Raw genomic sequence first — 19,172 nt, 5'->3', positions numbered from 1 at the left:
AGGCAACGGCAGAAGGGAGCAAGAGTCACTGCGGGGTTTTCTGGAGCGGGGAGAGGGAAGCTGCTGAATAAGCTGGAGAGCTGGGAGGGTTTGCTGGTGGATCAGACTCTGCTGAGCCAAAGCAAGAGAATACTAAAAACATCTGACAAGCGCACGTCATTTAAAAACCATTTCCTCCTTAACATTGAGCAGACCAGGAGGCCACGCCAGGGCCAAGAGGCGTCTCGGAAGAGACGGTGCCTGGGACCGGGTCAGCAAGTCTGGATTGCCACTGGCCATCCTTGTGCCTGGCCAGCAGCTCCCCAGGCACTGTGTCCGTATCACAGGGCTTCCCCTTGGGCTGTGCCTTGTGAGCAGGGTCAAAATGCCTCTTGTGACCCAGCAGCAGGGCCGGAGCTGTGAGATTCAGCTCCATGCTGAGCATCCTCAAGTTCAGGACTGTTGAATTCATTTGTTCAGGCACAGAAAAAGCCTTTTCCCTGTTAATACTTCCCTTGTAAGCTTCTTCATTTGCTTTGTAGAAATACTCATCCCAATCCCTGCAGGCACTATGGGAACCTGTCACTGTGTTACATGAGGGGCAGACCCCACTGCTCTTAGGGAGTTCTGAACTCATCTGGGCTCTTGATTTGCCCCAGGCAGGGCTAAAAATGCTCTGTGGGAAAGATTTCTTGAGAAATGTTGACAAAAGCAATTTTTAACTACAAAACCCTCTTCAATATTCCGTTAGAATATACATAGTTAAAAGTTACATACAAGAAACTCGGGGGTTTTTTTTAAGGGGGTTCCTTGGGCTGTTTTATTTCGTTCGAAGGAACAGAAAATGGTTGGAGGGGGATCTGTTTTCTAGCAAGTTTTGTCTCACTGGGACAGAGGGAAGCAGAAACTAAGGGAAAAAAAGGCAACTTGTGGAGCAGAGGGACACAGAGGCAGGGCTCTGCAGTTGGGGGAGCGGCATCTTGAGCACAGATTGACTAGAGTTGACTTGAATGAGCAAGAGTTGACACAACTGCTGGAGCCTCCAGCAAAATCCCTGTTTACCAGCGGGAGATGCCTTAGAAACAGTTCCTTCTGCAGATCCGGCTTGAGATGGAACCAACCACCCAGCTGGGAGGGAAAGGCTGAAAACTGGGAAGAGATGGGAGGTTTCTAAGCTGGAGAAGGGTGGCTGAGGGACCTCCCTCCTCTGCTGCAGTGCTGAGCTCATCCTGCTTTGCTCTTGGCAGGATTCAGCCACCAAGCCATGGAGCCCACCATGGTGTGCCCTTCTCTGAAGACATCTCTGTGGTTCCTCATCCTCACTGGTGAGTGCTGTGGCTGGGGATGAGTGTGCAGGGTTGGGCCCTGCATGGGGATGCTGCCCTGGGATGCTCACTCCAAGGCAAGAGGGAAGAAAGGGGCAGTGCCATTGGGCAGCACAGGGGTGAGCAGTGTGCTCCGGATATATCTGTCACTCTTAATGACTGGGTCCATGGGCTCATCCCTGCACAGCGCTATGGTGGGGTTGATGTAAAGTCCCCACCTGCTTCATGCTGATGCACAGTTGGGTGGAATGAGAAGACCTTTGCAAAGGGGGCACTGTCAGGTGTGCTCAGTCCTTAGTAGACATCCGAGAACCCCCATTAACTGGACATTATGGTCACCCCAACAGCACGAAGGATTTGGTCAGACCCCATCTATACAATAACCCCCGCAGCAACACAACAGGGCACCCAGCTGCATCTGGGCTGTTCAGAGCATTGCTGTGTCCCTGGGGGCTGTCCCCAGCTGCCCTCCCCACCGGTGAGGTCACTGGGGAGGATAACACATCCCACTGGGACATCTAGGTAAGGAAGCTGGGAGAGACATGGGGAGCCATTCAGGAAGACCTTGCCTGCTCTATTGCTTCCAAAGGATTTCCTGCCAGGTTTTGCTGCCATTCCTTTTCCACTTTCTTGTAAGCTGACATTGTTTCAGCCTAGACTGTGTCCCATCTGACACTGTCCCTGTGGAGAGGCAGCCAGCAGAGCAGGGAATTGCCTCATCTCCTCCTCTCCTCCTTGCCTGCTAAATGCATGGCCATTCCAAGCCTTTGAAGGTGTCACCGGGTGGTGAGAAGCACAAGGCAGCACTGGGTGGCACTGAGGGTGCAGTTACCTCGCAGAAAGGTTGGACAGACACAAGACATAGCCAAAGCATAAAAGGGGAGGCTCTTTACTCATTATTGCCACAGGCAACACGGGCAACTTTGAACACTGCTAAACCCATGATGTCTTATTTCCTCTCCAGTGAGGGTTTCGGGAGGTACAGAGAATGAAGGGTGACCTATGTAGGTTTAATTTGACAGGACATTCCTGTGGTGACCAAGGAGGACAAATCCAGGAAGGTTATTTTTCAGTGTAAAGGCTGACACCTACAAACCAAACACATTGGCATGAGGTTGTGCTCCAGCCTGCTTCCCTTTGGATGAGAGGAATCCAACCTGGTCTCATCTCCCTCCTCTCCCAGGTCTGCTGGAGGTAACATCCGGAGCCAGCAGACTGCACATCGAACCTGAAGACAGTGAGCTTGTCCTCAGCCTCCACAGCACCTTCTCCCTGTTGTGCTATGGGGATGGAGCAGTGCTCTGGGAACGGGAGGGTCAGCCCCTCACTGCATCACTGGAGCACAGGGATGGTGTCTTTGTCAGCAACCTCACCCTCAAGAACGTGACGGGCCGTCACACTGGGGAGTATTCATGTACCTACAGCCCGGAGCAGGCTCCAGAGCCGGTGGAGAGGAAAGCCATCTACATCTATGTTCCAGGTAGGGGACAGCATGGCCTCATCCCCCCATTTACACAGCCTTTAGCAGCCAGGAGAAAGAGGGCTTTGGATTATTCTGTCTCCAGGTGCTTGGCCTCCCCAGATCCTCCTTCCCATTGCAGAAGACCCCTCATAACGTCATCTGGCTGTGGCATGTCTCTGGTATGCCAGGTCATGGGAGAAGCCCATGTGTGGTGTTGTTTGGACAAGTGGCAGGGGAAGCAATGGTGCTAGGCAGCAGCATCTGAGTTTCTCTCACCCTCCCACAGGTGGTTTGGCAAGCCCATGACATCGCAGCTCTGCTCTGCTATGGGGAATAAAGGAAGAAGCATTCCACTAGTCAGGAGATAGAGCCCTGGGGCAGTCCTGGAGAAGCACAGAGCAGCCCTGCTTTAGCTTCAAGCAGCTTTCTGTAACCAGCATTCTGTTTCTCCCACAGATCCCTCCTTAGTCTTCCTTCCCACAATGACCTCTGAAGAGCTCTTCATCTTCATCACGGGCTACACTGAGGCCATCATCCCATGCCGTGTGACAAACCCACAGATGCAAGTGACCCTCTATGAGAAGAAGGTGGAGAACCCCATCCCAGCAGCTTATGACCCACAGCAGGGATTCAGAGGCTTCTTTGAGGATAAGACCTACTTCTGTCGGACAATTGTGGATGACCAGGAGGTGGATTCAGACACCTTCTATGTCTACAGGATCCAGGGTGAGCTGCCACTGTCTTGTCCTGTGCACCTGCTGTGGCTGCTCCTTCAGCCCAATGGCAGGGGACAGCAAGGCTCTCCAGCTGTCTCCTTAGTGATGCTCTTGATCAATCTAGAGGCTGGATTTAGTCCTGTCTCCATTACAGAAAGCGTCAGCTCCACCCCTTAGGGAAGAGGCTTTCCAATGGGCCAGTTCACTCAGGATAAATGGACTTGGCGCCCACTCACCCCTTCCTTCATGCTTCATTCCTTTCTTGCACCTTCTCCACAGTCTCATCTGTGAACGTCTCCATCAGCGCAGTGCAGACCGTAGTGCGCCAGGGAGAAAACATTACCCTGATGTGCACCGTGAGCGGCAATGAGCTGGTCAACTTCAACTGGGATTATCCCCGCAAGCAGGTGAGTGCTCCAGCCCCATGGGCTCCAGGCAGCAGCTCCAGCCTTTACCTGATGTCCCCTGGCAGTGACTCATCAATACCCTAGGTGAAGCTTCATAGGAAGCTGTGGGATGCTGCTGCTGCCACACAGAGGGGCTTGATGGGATGATCCTTAGACTCAGGCTGCCTCAGTGGCCTCGGATCAGTGCGTGTTCCCTGTTGCTATGGCAGCAGACTGGGGTCCTCTACCTCCTCCTGCTCCCTCCCTGTGAGCCTGGCTTTGTAGCTCCAATGGCAGAACATGCTCTTGAGTTCTCAGGCCCTATCTCCTGTCCCTGTTGTGCAGGCAGGGAAGACCGTGGAGCCCGTGACTGACTTCCTGCCCGGATCCACCCACGAGATCCGCTCCATCCTCATCATCCAGAACGCGGAGCTGGAGGACAGCGGGACCTACGTCTGCAATGTCTCTGAGGGCTACCATGAGAAAACAGACCGCAAGGACATCACGGTCCATGTGATCGGTGTGTTGATGCCCACAGACCCAAAGCCACCACAGCACACGGGTGTCAAGGCAGGATGTCCCAGAGTCAGAGTCCCTTTACACTACCCTACGTAACCGTGGCAAAAAGGAATCCTCACCTCATATCACCCTGCCCACTTCATTATCCCAAACCTCCCACTATGGCTTTTGTGACCCTTTATGATGGTTGAGGGTATAGGTAAAAGCATTTCTGCACTGTGCACTGCCAAAGTGATGTGAGATCATATTGTCACCTCCAATTTGCATCTGTCCTTTGCTCATGTAATTTGAGGGAACCTGCCCCATCTCCACGAGATAACAGCTTTCTCCCAACATGCCACCTGCCCCATGAGCTGCTCTGCTCCAGTGTGGCTCTGAACCACACTCCCCTCACATCTAGCTTGAAGCCTTGAAGGATGGATCTGGAGCTGCCCCACCACTTCTGTGTGTTCAGAGGGTTTTGTTCCAGATCCGTGTTTGTCCAAAGGGCTGGAGAAGGGGTTATTTCTCTCTCTGACCCCTCAATCCCTCCTGTCCCCTCTCAGAGCGTGGCTTTGTGCGCTTCCACACCAGCCTGCCCAGCACTGTGTACGCCGAGGTGCACAAGAGCCGCACCATCCAGGTGGAGGTGGAGGCCTACCCACCACCCAGCATCGTGTGGCTGAAGAACAACAAGACATTGACCATGGAGAGCAGCAGCGAGTTCACCATCACCAGCAGGAACCTGTCAGAAACCAGGTGAGGGCCTATCGCTCCCCACCAGGGTGCAGGGAAGGGTTAATTCTCAAAGCAACCTCCAAATTGCTGGTTGGACACAGCTGATGAATGACTTTCTAAGGGTGGATTTTGAGCATGCATTGGATGGGTGGGAGCTGGTTGCCCTTGAGCATTATCAGTCCCCAGATACCCTCCCACATCCATCACTGTGGGACTGTGTCTCCTCCAGGTACCAGACAGGTCTGGTGCTGGTGCGGGTGAAGCAGGAAGAAGGAGGCTTTTACACCATCCGGGCTTCCAATGAGGATGATGAGCAGGAGCTGTCCTTCCATCTGCAGATAAATGGTGAGGATGGGCATGCTAACATGGGGCTGTGGAGTGAGAGCAGTCTCAGGGTGAAGATGGACCTTCAGGCTGAAGCCTCTACTCCCCTGGCTGTGGCTCCAGAGTGCTTTGAGTTACAGAAAGAGCATTCAAGCAAGAAGCATGCTCATATCTCCCCCTTGGTCTCAGAGCAAGAGGGAGAGGGACGCAGTGCAGACATCAGCAGCTTGGTCTTCATGCTCCGTCTCAGTGTAGTAGATACAGAGATGATGCTTTTCCCTGTGCTTGCCTGTGCTCTCCAAGCAAGTTAGATGGGAGCAGGTCTCTTCCATACCCCCTCAAACCTTTCTTTTTGCTGTTAGCTTTCAAAACCCCACAAAATCAATGCAATGAGTCCTTCCTCACTGCCTCCTCATCCCCAGGCCATGTCAGGGGCACAATGGAATCAGGTTCCCCTTCCATCCTGCAGTCAGAAAGGAGGGTTAATTCCCACCACTGTCTCTTGGTTTCAGTGCCAGCCAAAGTGGTGGATCTCAAGGAGAACAGCAGTGCCAGTAGTGGGGAGCAGACCGTGACGTGCTCTGCTGAAGGCATGCCCCAGCCGGAGATCAGCTGGTCTACTTGCAGAGACATCAAATGGTAAGTGGAGTGATAGAGCCCATGGCAATGGCTGGATACTTGAATTTATTACAATAACAGATTCTTATTTATCTATTTAAGTATTTATTATTATTTTTTATTTATTTATTACTTAGGGCAAAATTTTCATGCTGGCCTCAGAAGAGATTTTCCATATTATGGGGGAGGGGGAGGAGGATTTGGAAGAAATTTATCATTGCCACCTTCCAGTACCTAAAGGGGCCTACAGGAAGTCTTGGGAAGGACTTTTTACAAGAGCGTGTAGGGACAGGACAAGGGGGAATAGACTTTAGCTGAAAGAGGGGAGATTTAGATCAGATATTAGGAAGAAATTTTTCATTATGAGAGTGCTGAGGCGCTGCCACAGGGTGCCCAGAGAAGCTGTGGCTGCCCCATCCCTGGCAGTGTTCAAGGCCAGGTTGGACACAGGGGCTTGGAGCAACCTGCTCTAGTGGAAGGTGTCCCTGCCCGTGGCAGGGGTTGGAGCTGGATGGGCTTTAAGGTGATTCTATGATGTACTCTTCTGGCCACACACCCAGGCAGCCCATGGAGGTCCCTGCTGCCTCTCAGATGCCTTTATCCTCCCCTGGACCAGGTGCAGCACCAAGGGGCAGCCCACCCGGCTGCTGGGGAACGAGTCGGCAGAGATCGGGCTGCAGACCAACGCCACGTACCATGCGGAGCTGCAGGTCTACCGCGTGAACAGCACCCTGCAGCTGCACAGGGTGGACGAGCCCCTGCTCCTGCGCTGCACCGTGCACAACTTCCTGGGCACCAGCTCGCAGGACATCACGCTGGTCCCACACGGTGAGGGCTGAGGGAAACGTTTGAGACAATGGTGGGGAGATGGATTTTTCTGTCCATGTCTCCAGCCTGTTCTCACAGGCAGGAAGCCTGGGTATTTCTGCCCCAGATAAAGCCTCCTTTAAGTCGAGCAGGAAAGGATGCTCCAGGAGGAATCTGGAGCCCCATGGACATCCCCTTCTCACCACTAGCAGGGTCATCCATCTAGGGAGGCAAGATGAGGGTGCCTGAACAGGTCCCTGGTGCCTTGTTATTAACCCGTGGGTCACTAGATGGTGCCACGGACTCAAACATCCACGCACCAAACATCCTAAACCCGAGGAAGAACAATCTGAGTCCAGGCCAGAGCTGTCAGTGCCCCCCAAGCAAATCAGCCCTCCTGGCTCCTTACATTGTCCCATGGTCAAACCTCTCACAAGGCAGCAGGCTGTAACCACCCATCACCCTATTACCCATGGGGGTGCAGGGCACAGGTCTGCCCAGGAGGAGAGGACAGGCACTGTCCCCACACAGAGAAGAGTTCAGAGCCAATATCTGGGGGGGATGCATGTAGCAGGAGGGGAACAGTGGCTAGAAGAGGGAAGGGGAAGGGTACAAGCTGCACTGCTGTCCCCTGCTTTCCTTGGGGTACCCAGGCCATGCAGAGGTGGAGGAGTCTGACTGCTGTGCCTGTTATTGTTGTAGCCTTGCCGTTCAAGGTGGTCATCATCTCTGTCATTCTGGCCTTGCTGGTCCTCACTGTCATCTCCCTGATCATCCTGATCGTCCTGTGGCAGAAGGTAAAAGACCATGGGCTCCATCAGTCTCTGCATGCCCCTGGCTAGACAGGGAATGAGGCAATGACTGCAGGGACCAAAGACTCCCTAACAAAGCTCACCAGTATCCCCCATGCCCTCTCTGACCCTCAGCCTCTCAGATCTCTCTTCCCTTTACTCCCATTTCCAGAAACCTCGCTATGAAATCCGCTGGAAGGTGATCGAGTCCGTCAGCTCTGATGGGCATGAGTACATCTACGTGGATCCCATGCAGCTCCCGTATGACTCCAGCTGGGAGGTGCCCAGGGACAAGTTGGTGTTAGGTAAAGGCTTTGCAGGCCCTAGTGATGGACCCCTGGGGTCCTGGATGTCTGAGGGTTTAGGATAGGTTTGGGTTTGTGATCTCCAAAAGAGACCAACCCAGAAAGAAACAGAGATCCCTGGATGTGGTCCCAATCCCAAACATCACAGTTCACAACCACTTCCATGCCCACCAGGATCACTGGTGTGGTTTCAGACCAGGGACTTGTTTTTTCCAAGCTCCTCTCCTCGAGGACCTTCGCTGACTTTGTCTCCTTGCTCTTTCTCTGCAGGACGCACTCTCGGCTCCGGTGCCTTTGGACGTGTGGTGGAGGCAACAGCCCATGGCCTGAGCCATTCGCAGTCCTCCATGAAAGTGGCGGTCAAAATGCTCAAGTGTGAGTTGCCCCCACACCATCCCTTTCCCTATTCTAAAGCTGCAAAGGCCAAACAGTGCCCATTCACTCCCCTCCTTGCCCTGTCGAACAGCCACTGCCCGGAGCAGCGAGAAGCAAGCCCTCATGTCTGAGCTGAAGATCATGAGCCACCTGGGACCTCATCTCAACATCGTCAACTTGCTGGGAGCCTGCACCAAAGGAGGTAACTGAGAACTGTCCTTGGAGTGAATAATTCCTGCTTTCTGGTTCAGAATGATTCACCCTTCCCTATGGAAAGCCTTGTGAGGCTCTGGAAGCATTTCTTTCTAATGTGATTGAAACTGAGCAGCCATGTTTCTGTTAACCTCCACCTCCCATCTCAAACACAGATTTCAGGTTCCCGAAATGCTCAGTACTAGAAAGGGAGCTTTCCCTCCTGGCCCTGCTTCGACATCCTGCAACCTGGCAGTGCTTCTTTGGCATGATACTCACTGAACAGGGCCAAGGCAGGGCTGATGTGGGTGCTGTCTCCCACCAGGACCCATCTATATCATCACCGAGTACTGCCGCTATGGGGACCTGGTGGACTACCTGCACCGCAACAAGCACACCTTCCTGCAGTGCTATGGTGAGAAGGCACGGCGAGAGGCAGAGCTGTACGGGAACACCCCCAAGGAGGACCACGTGCAAAGGTACTGGAAAGCAGCACTCTCCTCCTCCCTGGTGCCTACCCCATCATAGCCCTCATCAATAAGGCTGGTGTTCCCAGGAAGGATAAGTACACTTAATCCAGACCAGTGCAATAAAAGCTGGGCCAGCACTGGGACACAGCTGATCGCTCTGTTACCTTGTAAGACCAGCCCATGTGCCAACCAACCACCTCTAAACAGCTCTTGGCAGATGAGGAGTTAGCAGAGGCAATATGTGTGTCCTGGAGGATGGGTTTGCTAGCACACACTCTGGCTGCTCCATGCCAGTTGGGAATATTCCCTGGCATCACTAACTTCACTGGCATAACCATGGCTATGCATTCAGCACAGACACAAAGGGTTCCCCAGCATGTCTTTACCCTTAGAGACCCCAGCTCTGCATTTTCAGGGCAGGTTGTGTTGCTACTGAGCCTAAGGGAGAAGTGCTACAAGGAGTGCAGTTGCACAAGAGGTCCTACAAGGAAAGGAAAATGGTCCTTCATCTGTTTGCCAGATGTAAGGGATGCAGGCACATCAGCACAGAGAAATGGTCCCATGGGAAGTTGGAAAGCAGCATTTCCTTCTAGCAGGCCGAAACAATATAAAATATAGCAGTGTCAAGACATCAGCACAGCTGCCCTCTACACTTCCTGCTTGAAGGCAGCTGAGATCCTCGTAAGCACTAAGGAGTCTCCCAAGCCGATGGGGATGTGCCCCACAGCTCCAACCACGCAGCAGACTTCCCTTGCCCAGCACCAGCATGCGGAAGATGGGTGCTGCTTCCCAGATGCAGTTGTTGCTCGCTCCCTGCTGTGTGGGGCATTTCAGTGCTGGGGCTGAGGGCTCAGGAATTGCAGTCCCACAAATCACTGTCCCAATCCCCTGCGTCTCCTCCTCTCCTCTGGATCTAAACAGCCTCTTTGCTTCCCCCACAGTCACCTCTCCTTGTCTGTCGAGAGTGATGGGGGCTACATGGACATGAGCAAGGATGACTCCCTGGATTATGTGCCCATGTCTGACATGAAGGGTGAAGTCAAGTATGCTGACATCGAGTCCTCTAACTACGGCACCCCGTATGAGCTGGACAGCTATTCCCCATCAGGTAACAGCTCAGCCACAGCGGGAGGCTGAGGGGCTTGCGCTTTGGGTGCGGGATGCCTTTGCTTGCAGAGAGGGGTGATTTATATTGAAAAGGTCACTTTTGGGATGAGTTTAGCGGTTGGCTGAGTAACACCAGCATCAATCTCTGCTTGCTCGTCAGCTCCTGAAAGAACAGACCGGGTGACGCTGATAAACGAGTCTCCCCTCCTCAGCTACATGGACTTGGTGGGATTCAGCTTCCAGGTGGCCAATGGGATGGAATTCCTGGCTTCCAAAAATGTATGTATGGCTCTGGTCCATGGTGCCTGCATCAGAGAAGGCCAACACTGCTCTGCTGTGTGCTGTGGTCAGCTTCTGCTCGTTGTCCCTCTGTCCATGCCAACCTCCTCCTGGGAGAAGTGGCAGTGAGATTGAATAGCTGCTGACCACTTCTCTTTGGAAACACAGACCTGGGGAGCAGCATGACTTTATTTGCACATGACAGCTAACCCTGGCTTAGATTGAGCTCCAGACCTCAAATTCCTTGACCCTGAGCTCCTCCCAAGCCATGCACAGCACATCTGTGGTGTTATATCATCCTGTTTACAGGGATGACCAAACAGTGATGACCTCCCTGTGCTACAGAACAAGGCACTCGACAGCAAAGCCACTACTCTCCACATCATGCCTGTTAAACCACATGATCTGAGCCTCCCAGGCCTCATCAGAAGTGTTTGTTTAGTGGAAATTAAGCCGCCACACAGGACTAGGCTCTGGGATTTCCTAAGCTTTCACAAGGTCTTAGGATTCCTATGGTTTTCCTGGCTTAGCCAAGGGCAGGCAGTAATACAGTTGGACTGTGTGAAACATCACACAGGGCAGGGCTAAGAGAGGGGGCGAGGATGGCACCAGTGATGAGCGGAGAGAAATTCCTGGCTCTCTGCCTGTAGCCAGACAGTTCATGGTCAGTGCTTCCTTGTGCTGTCTGGGAGCCCCTCGCAGTGACAGTGTCCTGCCTCCCCCTACAGTGTGTGCATCGTGACCTGGCTGCCAGGAACGTCCTCATCTGTGAGGGGAAGCTGGTGAAGATCTGTGACTTTGGCCTGGCACGAGACATCATGAGGGATTCCAACTATATCTCCAAAGGCAGTGTGAGTACCAGGAGCTGTGCAAGCCCTTTCTTCCTGGGGCTTTGGGCCTGTCCATCATTGTGCCAGGGGTGGTGACAGGGCAGGACTCCCAGAAGATGGTGTCAGCATCCTGATGTGCTCTGCACGTTGTGGAGTACAATTGCATATCCCTATCCCCAGGCTCTTACGGAAGAACCTGGGCAGCAGCAGTAAAGCTGAGGATGGTCCCTGCAGAGCCCATCACTGGCAGCAGTGCTGCATCCATTCCCTACACAGCACTGAGTCTGGTCCTGAGCTGCAGGCAGGAGGGGTACAAGGTTGGGCAACCCAACAGTGCTGCAGTGGGTCATTGGCCACTCTGGGAAGAGGTTCACAGACTTCTGCTCTAACCACCAGACCACAGGCAAAGAGGAAGTGCTTTCCTCTAGGCAGCTACTTTCCAGAAAGAGGTCTCCAGTTTCTCAAGGCAGGAGAGGATGAGGCTGTAACTGAGCTTGCCCAGAACCTGCCCTGTGACTTGAACACAGCATGTGTGCTTCCAGCCCTAAGATAATAGGGAATGTGCAACTCCAAGCAAAGCAGGCCATGTAATTCCCAGAGAACCTGAGGCTGGGGGAGCTGAGAGTGGAGCCAGGCCCCTCCAACCCCAATCTTTACCTACTCCATGAACTTACTCTCTACTTCTCTTGTGCTTTCTCCCATTTGCATGGGAGAGCAGACAGGCGCTCAGCGCCTGGGCAGGGAGACCCTCCTGCAGAGGGGCTGTGGTTTTCCAATCCAGCCTTGCCATAGCTGCTTTTCCTTCCAAAATGGGAAATGAAACTGGGCCCCTCTGCAATCCTTCCTGGAGATTATTTTGGTATTCATTGTGCAAGCAAATCCCAGGAACAGCACAGCCAGTGCTGGCTGAAACAAGGGCTGTAGATGCAGCTGACTCTCCTCTTGTTCCATTTTTTCCTCTTAGACCTTCTTGCCCCTTAAGTGGATGGCTCCTGAGAGCATCTTCAACAACCTCTACACCACCCTGAGTGACGTGTGGTCCTTTGGGATTCTCCTCTGGGAGATATTCACTCTAGGTAAGTGCACTTGAGATCACGGTGGTATCTATAGGTCTGATAGCACGTTCGCAGGATCCCTTCTCAGATTCCCATTTCTAATCCCCAAGTCCCAACCTTACCAGTCAGGGCAGCACTTCACTTCATTCCCTGTCTCCTTCTTTCCCATGCTGACATTGCTGTTTGGAAATGAAATGAAACAGGAAAGGTACAGAAAAAGGAAACCTTGGTGTGAAATGCATGTTGGCATTGGGTGGCAGCAATCCACCAGCCTGATCTCCTGCTCTCCCTTTACACCTAGGGGGGACTCCATACCCTGAGCTGCCTATGAACGAACAGTTCTACAATGCCATCAAACGTGGCTATCGGATGTCCAAACCCACCCATGCCTCTGACGAAATGTAAGTGCTGCCCTAACATGTTTGCCCTGGGCCTGCAATACACAAGCTGCAGAAGCATTTCTGCCTCTCCTTTCCCCACTCAATAACTCACCAGAGTGATCTCTCGTCCCTCTTGTTAGCTACGATATCATGCAGAAGTGCTGGGAGGAGAAGTTTGAGATCAGACCATCCTTCTCACAGTTGGTGGTGCTTATGGGAAACCTCTTGGTGGATTGCTACAGAAAGGTATGTTCAAAGCAGCCTGTGCTGGAGGTACAGGAGAGGGTCAGTGACCTATAGAGGCTTTGGTTAGGGCCCTCAATCAGGGTTTGGAGACCAGTGTTTAGTGCTCCTGTACCAGAGGATTTTGCTGTGGCTAAGTCTCCATTAGCTTGAATACCCAATGAAGGTGGCTTGAGCACCCTGGGGATACTGCTGAGACAATCAGCATCAACAGACAGGCAGCTTGGATCTCAGCAGCTGCAGAAATCAGACTGCCAGGAGATCAAAACCCTGCTTCCAGATGTTTGGTGTTCTGGAGCTGTGGATTTGTGCCCCCGACATCTCCCTTAGGAAACGTTCATGATCTGTCTCTGGTGGAGGCAGGGTAGCTGAACCCAGCTAGGAGATGCCAGGCCCTCTAGAAAAAGCCTGGGAGGCAGGGAAAGCAAATACAACACAAGTGCATCTTCTCCACTCACGAGACCTTCCCGTTTCTTTGGTAACCTGCAGAGGTACCAGCAGGTGGATGAAGAGTTCATGAAGAGCGACCACCCCGCTGTTGTCCGCACAAGACCCACGATCCCCAGGCTGAACAACGCCAGGATCACAGCCAGCTCCCCCCCCAGCAGCATCCTCTACACCTCCGTGCACCAGAATGGGGGCGAGAATGATTACATCATCCCTCTGCCCGACCCCAAACCAGAGGCAATCTGTGACCTCCCTCAGGAGGCCTCCATCAGCCGGGCCAGGTAAAGCATCGCTTCTGAAAGCCGTCCCTTCTCCTGACTCCCCAGACATGAAAACAGGGCCCTCAAGAGGAAATGGGGATGCTCTGCTGAGGGATAGACCAGGGCTGGGTTTACCAGGAAAGAAGAAGAGCAGCGTCACCTCCATCTGAGCCTGCAGGGATAGAAATGAACCAGGGGAGCTGGGACATGAGCTAAGATAAGGTGCCATCTCACATCCCCATACATCAGCCAGCACAGCTGGGGACAAGTGACCCCATTCACAAGGAGGAGGGCACATAGGGACCCATGGTCTGCAGAACACAAGGGGGTGCATGTTGTGTTTTAGGGCTGAATAGACCAGACTGATACTGTCTGGAAAGCTATACAGATAGAGTGAGGGTGCTTGGAGCTCGACGTGCTTCTCAGCTGTTGGGAATCCTCTCCCACCAGGAGACTTAGGGCAAGGCACTCATTTCTCTCTCCCTCTTGTCTCCCTTCAGCTCTATGCTGAACGAGGCTAACACATCGTCTACAATATCCTGTGACAGCCCCCTGGGCCTCCGGCAGGACGAGGAGCAGGAATGCGACCCACAGCCAGGCTGCCAGGAGCTGACCACAGGGCACCAAGAGGTGGAGGAGAGCTTCCTGTAGTCAGAGCTGGGCTGACTCTACATCTCCCTATGGAGAGGCCAGCTGAGGGGCTGACCCAGATGTCACAAGAGCCATGCTCTGTGTCTGTACATCGGGACACCCCTGCCTGCCCCAGCATCCCTCCTTCCCTCCTGTCTCCCAGCGTTGGGTGGGGAATTGAAGACTTTTCCCCATTGCCATCCCCTTTCCCCTTACAAAGAGGTAGCTCAGTGCTAGCAACCTTCCAGATCACTGCCACATCCTCCTCAGTGATGAAACCACTGCAGGAGGGAGACATCTCACAGGCCAACATCTTCTTTTCAAGTGGAAGACGTGGGTTGGTTCTCCACAAGAGACGCCACTTTCTGCGTTACTAAGATGATGCTCCAGCCTCTTCCCCCTCCACGGCGATGAGTTTCATCTCCCCTGCACCAGCACTTCTCTGATGGTCTCAGCACCAGCCACACTGTGGTTCTGTGAAATGCCAGTGGGATGGATGATGTGCCTGGAGTCTATTGCTGGGGCGTAGAGAACCTGTAACACCAGCCTTCAGCTGCTGGAGATCAAGAGTACATTGGGTAGATTCTCCTCCAAGCACAGCCAAGTCCTGGAGAGAACAGCCAGCGTCTCAGAGATACCGAATCACCATCTTCCCTTCTTGACAGCTCTTCTGTGGTGGAAAGAGCATCACAAGCACTACAGGTACCTGTGGCTCTGGGGCACAGCTCTGCACCCATATAGAGAGGCTGTCACACCCTGAAGCCTTTTGTGCCCTGCATGGCACCAGGAGCCCCAGGGGCATGCCAGGAACTCAGAATGCTCTCACAATGACTCTGTTGTTGTAGCAAAGAGGGCAGTCCAGTGTTGTTTGTGTTGTCTGTGTGGACACTAAGCTAATTATTCTCTATTGAAGATTTAAAGGGAACAAATATATTAATCCACTAGCCAGGGCCAGTATAAGAAGCAATATGGCTACTCATTAACCTACTGCCACAAAGCCCAGCTCATCCGCTGGGAAATCGTATAACCCTGCCAGCTGCAAAACGTTTGTGCCTTATCTTTGGGAAGCAAGGGATCCCTTTTGATAGACTGTTCACTCAAACACCCTTTCTCAGGATGGGAGGTCTCGCTGGTCCCTCCTTAGTCATAGCAAGACTATGGGGGGCAATAAGGATGCCAGAACACCAACCCAGGGATATCTTAAAAGAGAGATAGGGAAAGAGACTGGGAAATGTTTGGTCACAGTTGAACTGGATCTCACATCCTGCCACTTTCTGGGGGCCAGACATAGCCACTTGCTGGGCTGTGGCTGAAGTGCCATGGGGAACCAAGCAGAGCAGGAGTAACCAGGGAGGATTCCTCCCTCTTGAAGAGTGGTTTGAAGAATAAAAGGGCAGAGACTTTCCTCCTGCTTCTCATCTCCTTCCTCGCAGGCAGGCCTGGGATTAATGCTCTCAGCAGGCACTTAAATGAGGAGGCTCAGAGCAGGAGGAACACCAGGCTTTTCAAATCAGTTGTGAACAAACCTCTTGCAGAGATAAAAGCTGGGCCCTGAAAAGCAGGTCTGACCCCATAGAAACCAGCAGGGCTTTTTCTTGCGTGGAGCTCTGCTCGCTGCATGCCCCCACTGCCATTAACCCCTCCATTTATGCACCTCTGTGCACGCAGAAGCTGCACAGGCAGGTTTACAGATTCAGAAGTTCCCTCAGCATCTCGCTGGGCTTCTGCCACCTCAGAGCCACTGAGATTTCTTTTTACTTCAACATATGAAACTTCTGCCAGAAACCCCCAGCAAAACAGCTTCTGTTTTAAGTTGTCTGTCGTGGCAATGCTGCCATTTGTGCAGCTAAAAGAGGAGTAGGTGTTTTGTGGGCTGATGTCCTTGCTAAAATGTGAACATAAGGAATAGCACTTTTATTGGCAGCCGGTGGAGTGTATTTTCAGCTCATGTGGTCAGATTCCCCACCATCCGTAGGAAACACACTGTGAATAACAACTGTTTTTCCATGCTCTGCTCCTCCTGCTTGTAACGAAGGAACCATCTTCTGTGGCTACAGCTCATAAAATGATCCTGACCGCAGAGAAACAGTAATTTATCAGATCCTTAGGGTCAGACCACTTTATCTGTGTAAGGTGCTTGGTAAGATCCGTGTCACTGCAACTTGAGCCCATAGGGTGGCACATCAGATCATCCTCATAGCCCCTGTCTGCACCAGCTCCATTTTAATTTGTCGTTCCCTGTTAAAGGTGACCAGAAGTACCCAGTACTCCAGGAGAGGTCAAATCTAGACCTCACATAGGGCATTAATAGATCTGGTCTGTACTGGATTTGGCTTGCCTGGTGTAGCTGTGGGTAACGTTGGCCTTTCCCCAGCCACAACATACTGGCTGTTTGGAGTCATCCTCTGACCAGTCCATGCACCTACGTCTTTCTGCTCTTCCAGCATTTCTAGCCCAGCTACTCCCCACTGTTCCAGACATTGGGTCATCAGCACATTTTGTTAACAAACTGTTATTTTTGGGCTGGACTGACTAATAAAAATATTGAATACTTGTAGCATCCAGAGCAGCACTAGAGAGCTGCTTTTACTACCTCTGTCCGGCCCAAAGATTTCCCCATCAGTTAACCCTTTCTCATCCTCCCTTTGGCCATTTACTTATTTACTTCACAAATCCCATACTAAACTCCACCTTGTACAGATTAATTATTAATTAAATTAGTAATTTCCCACTATCAAATAGTTTCCACCGTGCTGAAAGAGGAGATCTGTGTCTTCTCCTTGCTGGGGGAACTCAGGTATCCTGTCCTATTAGCTGGGCATTACCCTTGGATGCCTATTGCATTTTGCCCCATTTGTAGATGTATTGCAACTATTATTTCCATCAAAACCTGTCCTGGCTGCTGACATGGTGCTAACCCCCCCCCCCCTTCCTTCTTAAAGCAGGTACGCCAGACTCTTTGCAAAATAGTGCAATTCTCCAGAGAGATAGGACCAAATATTTGCCTTTGGCCAAGTCTTGCACTTTGTGGTACTTCCCTGTCCCTACTCAACTCTTCCCATCACCACTTAGGGCATGTACACTGGCTGCAGCGAGCAGATCTCTACCAGGCTGGCAGTGGGCGAAGCCAGCATCTTTTGCTAAGCATCCCTGTGACTCTCCTCTAAGAGAAGGCTTGGTAAAGCTGAGGCTTACAGCAGCCCCCAGACAAGCTCTCTCTGCTGCCGATATTCCAGTCCCCACATGTCCCAGAGGGCGAGGGCCAGGAGAAGGGGTCGGCTGTTTTGCACCCATCAGTTTTGCAGCCATAATTTCCCCAGTGAGGCTCCAAAGGGAATCAATCCCTCTGGGTTTCTAGTTTCAGTGATCAGCATTTTTATTTGAGTGTGGTTTTGTGTTTAGAGGTGGACCCAAACTGACCCCCCCCAAAAGGGACACATCTTGCCACAGCTTGGGCCCGTCTCTCGTGCAATATCTTTTATGTGTAGATTGTATTTTACTCTGCAGCTGTCACATCGTTATCAGCACCAGTGTATACATAATCCTACTGCCAGTCACTGTTTCATACATACCTACATGTATCCCAGAAACTAATGTGACACTTTGGTGTCCCTTTCCACATGTAAGATGCTTCTCAGACTGTGTGCACAGGTTTTAACCCTTTTGTCCTTCTCGGTTTGAGCGTGTTATTATGTTTTTAAGCACGAGTGTCACGTTTAGTGTTTGTTTGTGTCATGTAAAGAAATGTCGAGCACAGCGGACTTTACTCGTAACTGAATCGTCTCTGTTCACCTGCCAAGGGCACCGTGGGGGAGTCCCACGGGGACCAGAGGCAGAAGCGCAGTGCAGATGTGCAGCCAGAAGGAAGTCAGCCAGAAGCAAGAAGCGGCTCTTCCCCTTCTTCCCAGTCAGGGCTCCGGGCTGGGGGAGAGGCAGCACCACACATACAGGGTACTGAGGGTTCTGGCTGAGGGGAAGCGCAGGGTGTGAAGATGGGCAGATCTGAAGAGGGGGATTTCACACATGTCTCCTTATGGGGGTTCCTTCTAAACTGAGATCCCAGCTGATGTGCGAAGGAGGCAAACCCAGTCCAAGCTTTGGAGGCAAATCCAACACATAAGCATGAGGAAAGGCTCTGGTCGGGCTCAGCACTTAGCTCAGGTCCCAGGGTCTTGTGGCCAGTTCACAATGCAAACCACACAGACCAAGGGAGAGTCCTTGGCTGCCAAGCCAGCTCTGGGAGGTGCAGACACAGCCTGATTGCGCTCCCACTTGGGGAACATCAAGGTTGCCCTAGGACGTGCCAAGATGGATCCAGCTGGCTTTGGCAAGGGCAGGGGAACTGCTGTGGTGTGGCTGCATCAGCACTTTGGAGAGATGACTCTTGAAGGGTGGGATGAGGCAGGGAAGCCAACTCACACTGGGAGGCTGCAGTGTTCCATCAACCCTGTCCTTTCCTCCTTGTGGGCTGCACCAGAACTGCCCAAATCCTGCCCTCTCCCCCTCCTGCTGCGCTGGCTTGTTGGCATCACGCTGTTGCTCTGCAACATCTCTGAACAGAAGCAGCATCTGCCTCCGTGCTGTCTGTCAGTATCCATCCCGAGGGCAAAGACAAAAACAGAGTTCAGACTAAGGTACCAAAGAGTTAACATTTTCCTAGGTTTACGGATATATTTGTAGGGTTTGTACTATGTCACATCTATAGCCATGAGATACTATTTTTATGCTGTAAACTTTTACAAATACGTTTTTAAAGAAAGAGTTTAAAAATAAAGGTGTTTTTCTTTTTGCAAAGTTCCATCTCTTCCTTTTGTGTGCCTGGTTTTGGTTGCTCCCACTCAGCGCTGGGAATACAGCTTAACCATGTGGTGGGTGAAGGCTAAGCATGTTAATACGCTGTGCATGACCCCAACGCTTAGCAAAAGCCAAGCTGAGAGCCAGGCAGAGAGAAGCAC

General features: G+C 52.2%; 1 protein-coding gene across 1 annotated transcript; it reads left to right on the top strand.

The window, feature by feature from the left end:
• Window positions 1-1,255: 1,255 nt before the first annotated feature.
• Window positions 1,256-14,238, top strand: PDGFRB (platelet derived growth factor receptor beta; the record flags this gene model as incomplete). Its single annotated transcript, XM_080627293.1, has 22 exons — window positions 1,256-1,304; window positions 2,488-2,784; window positions 3,223-3,492; window positions 3,762-3,889; window positions 4,214-4,388; window positions 4,933-5,125; window positions 5,334-5,449; window positions 5,941-6,067; window positions 6,663-6,874; window positions 7,556-7,650; window positions 7,817-7,949; window positions 8,220-8,324; window positions 8,416-8,526; window positions 8,842-8,995; window positions 9,928-10,094; window positions 10,254-10,372; window positions 11,101-11,223; window positions 12,167-12,278; window positions 12,559-12,658; window positions 12,778-12,883; window positions 13,370-13,608; window positions 14,088-14,238. The coding sequence occupies 22 exons, from the start codon at window positions 1,256-1,258 to the stop codon at window positions 14,236-14,238; spliced, it is 3,282 nt and encodes a 1,093-aa protein (XP_080483419.1).
• Window positions 14,239-19,172: the final 4,934 nt, after the last annotated feature.

Source organism: Psittacula echo, assembly GCF_963264785.1.
Source record: "Psittacula echo genome assembly, chromosome: 11".
Taxonomy (NCBI): domain Eukaryota; kingdom Metazoa; phylum Chordata; class Aves; order Psittaciformes; family Psittacidae; genus Psittacula; species Psittacula echo.
Note: the sequence above shows the minus strand (reverse complement) of the source record. Positions and strands in the feature narration are given on the sequence as shown.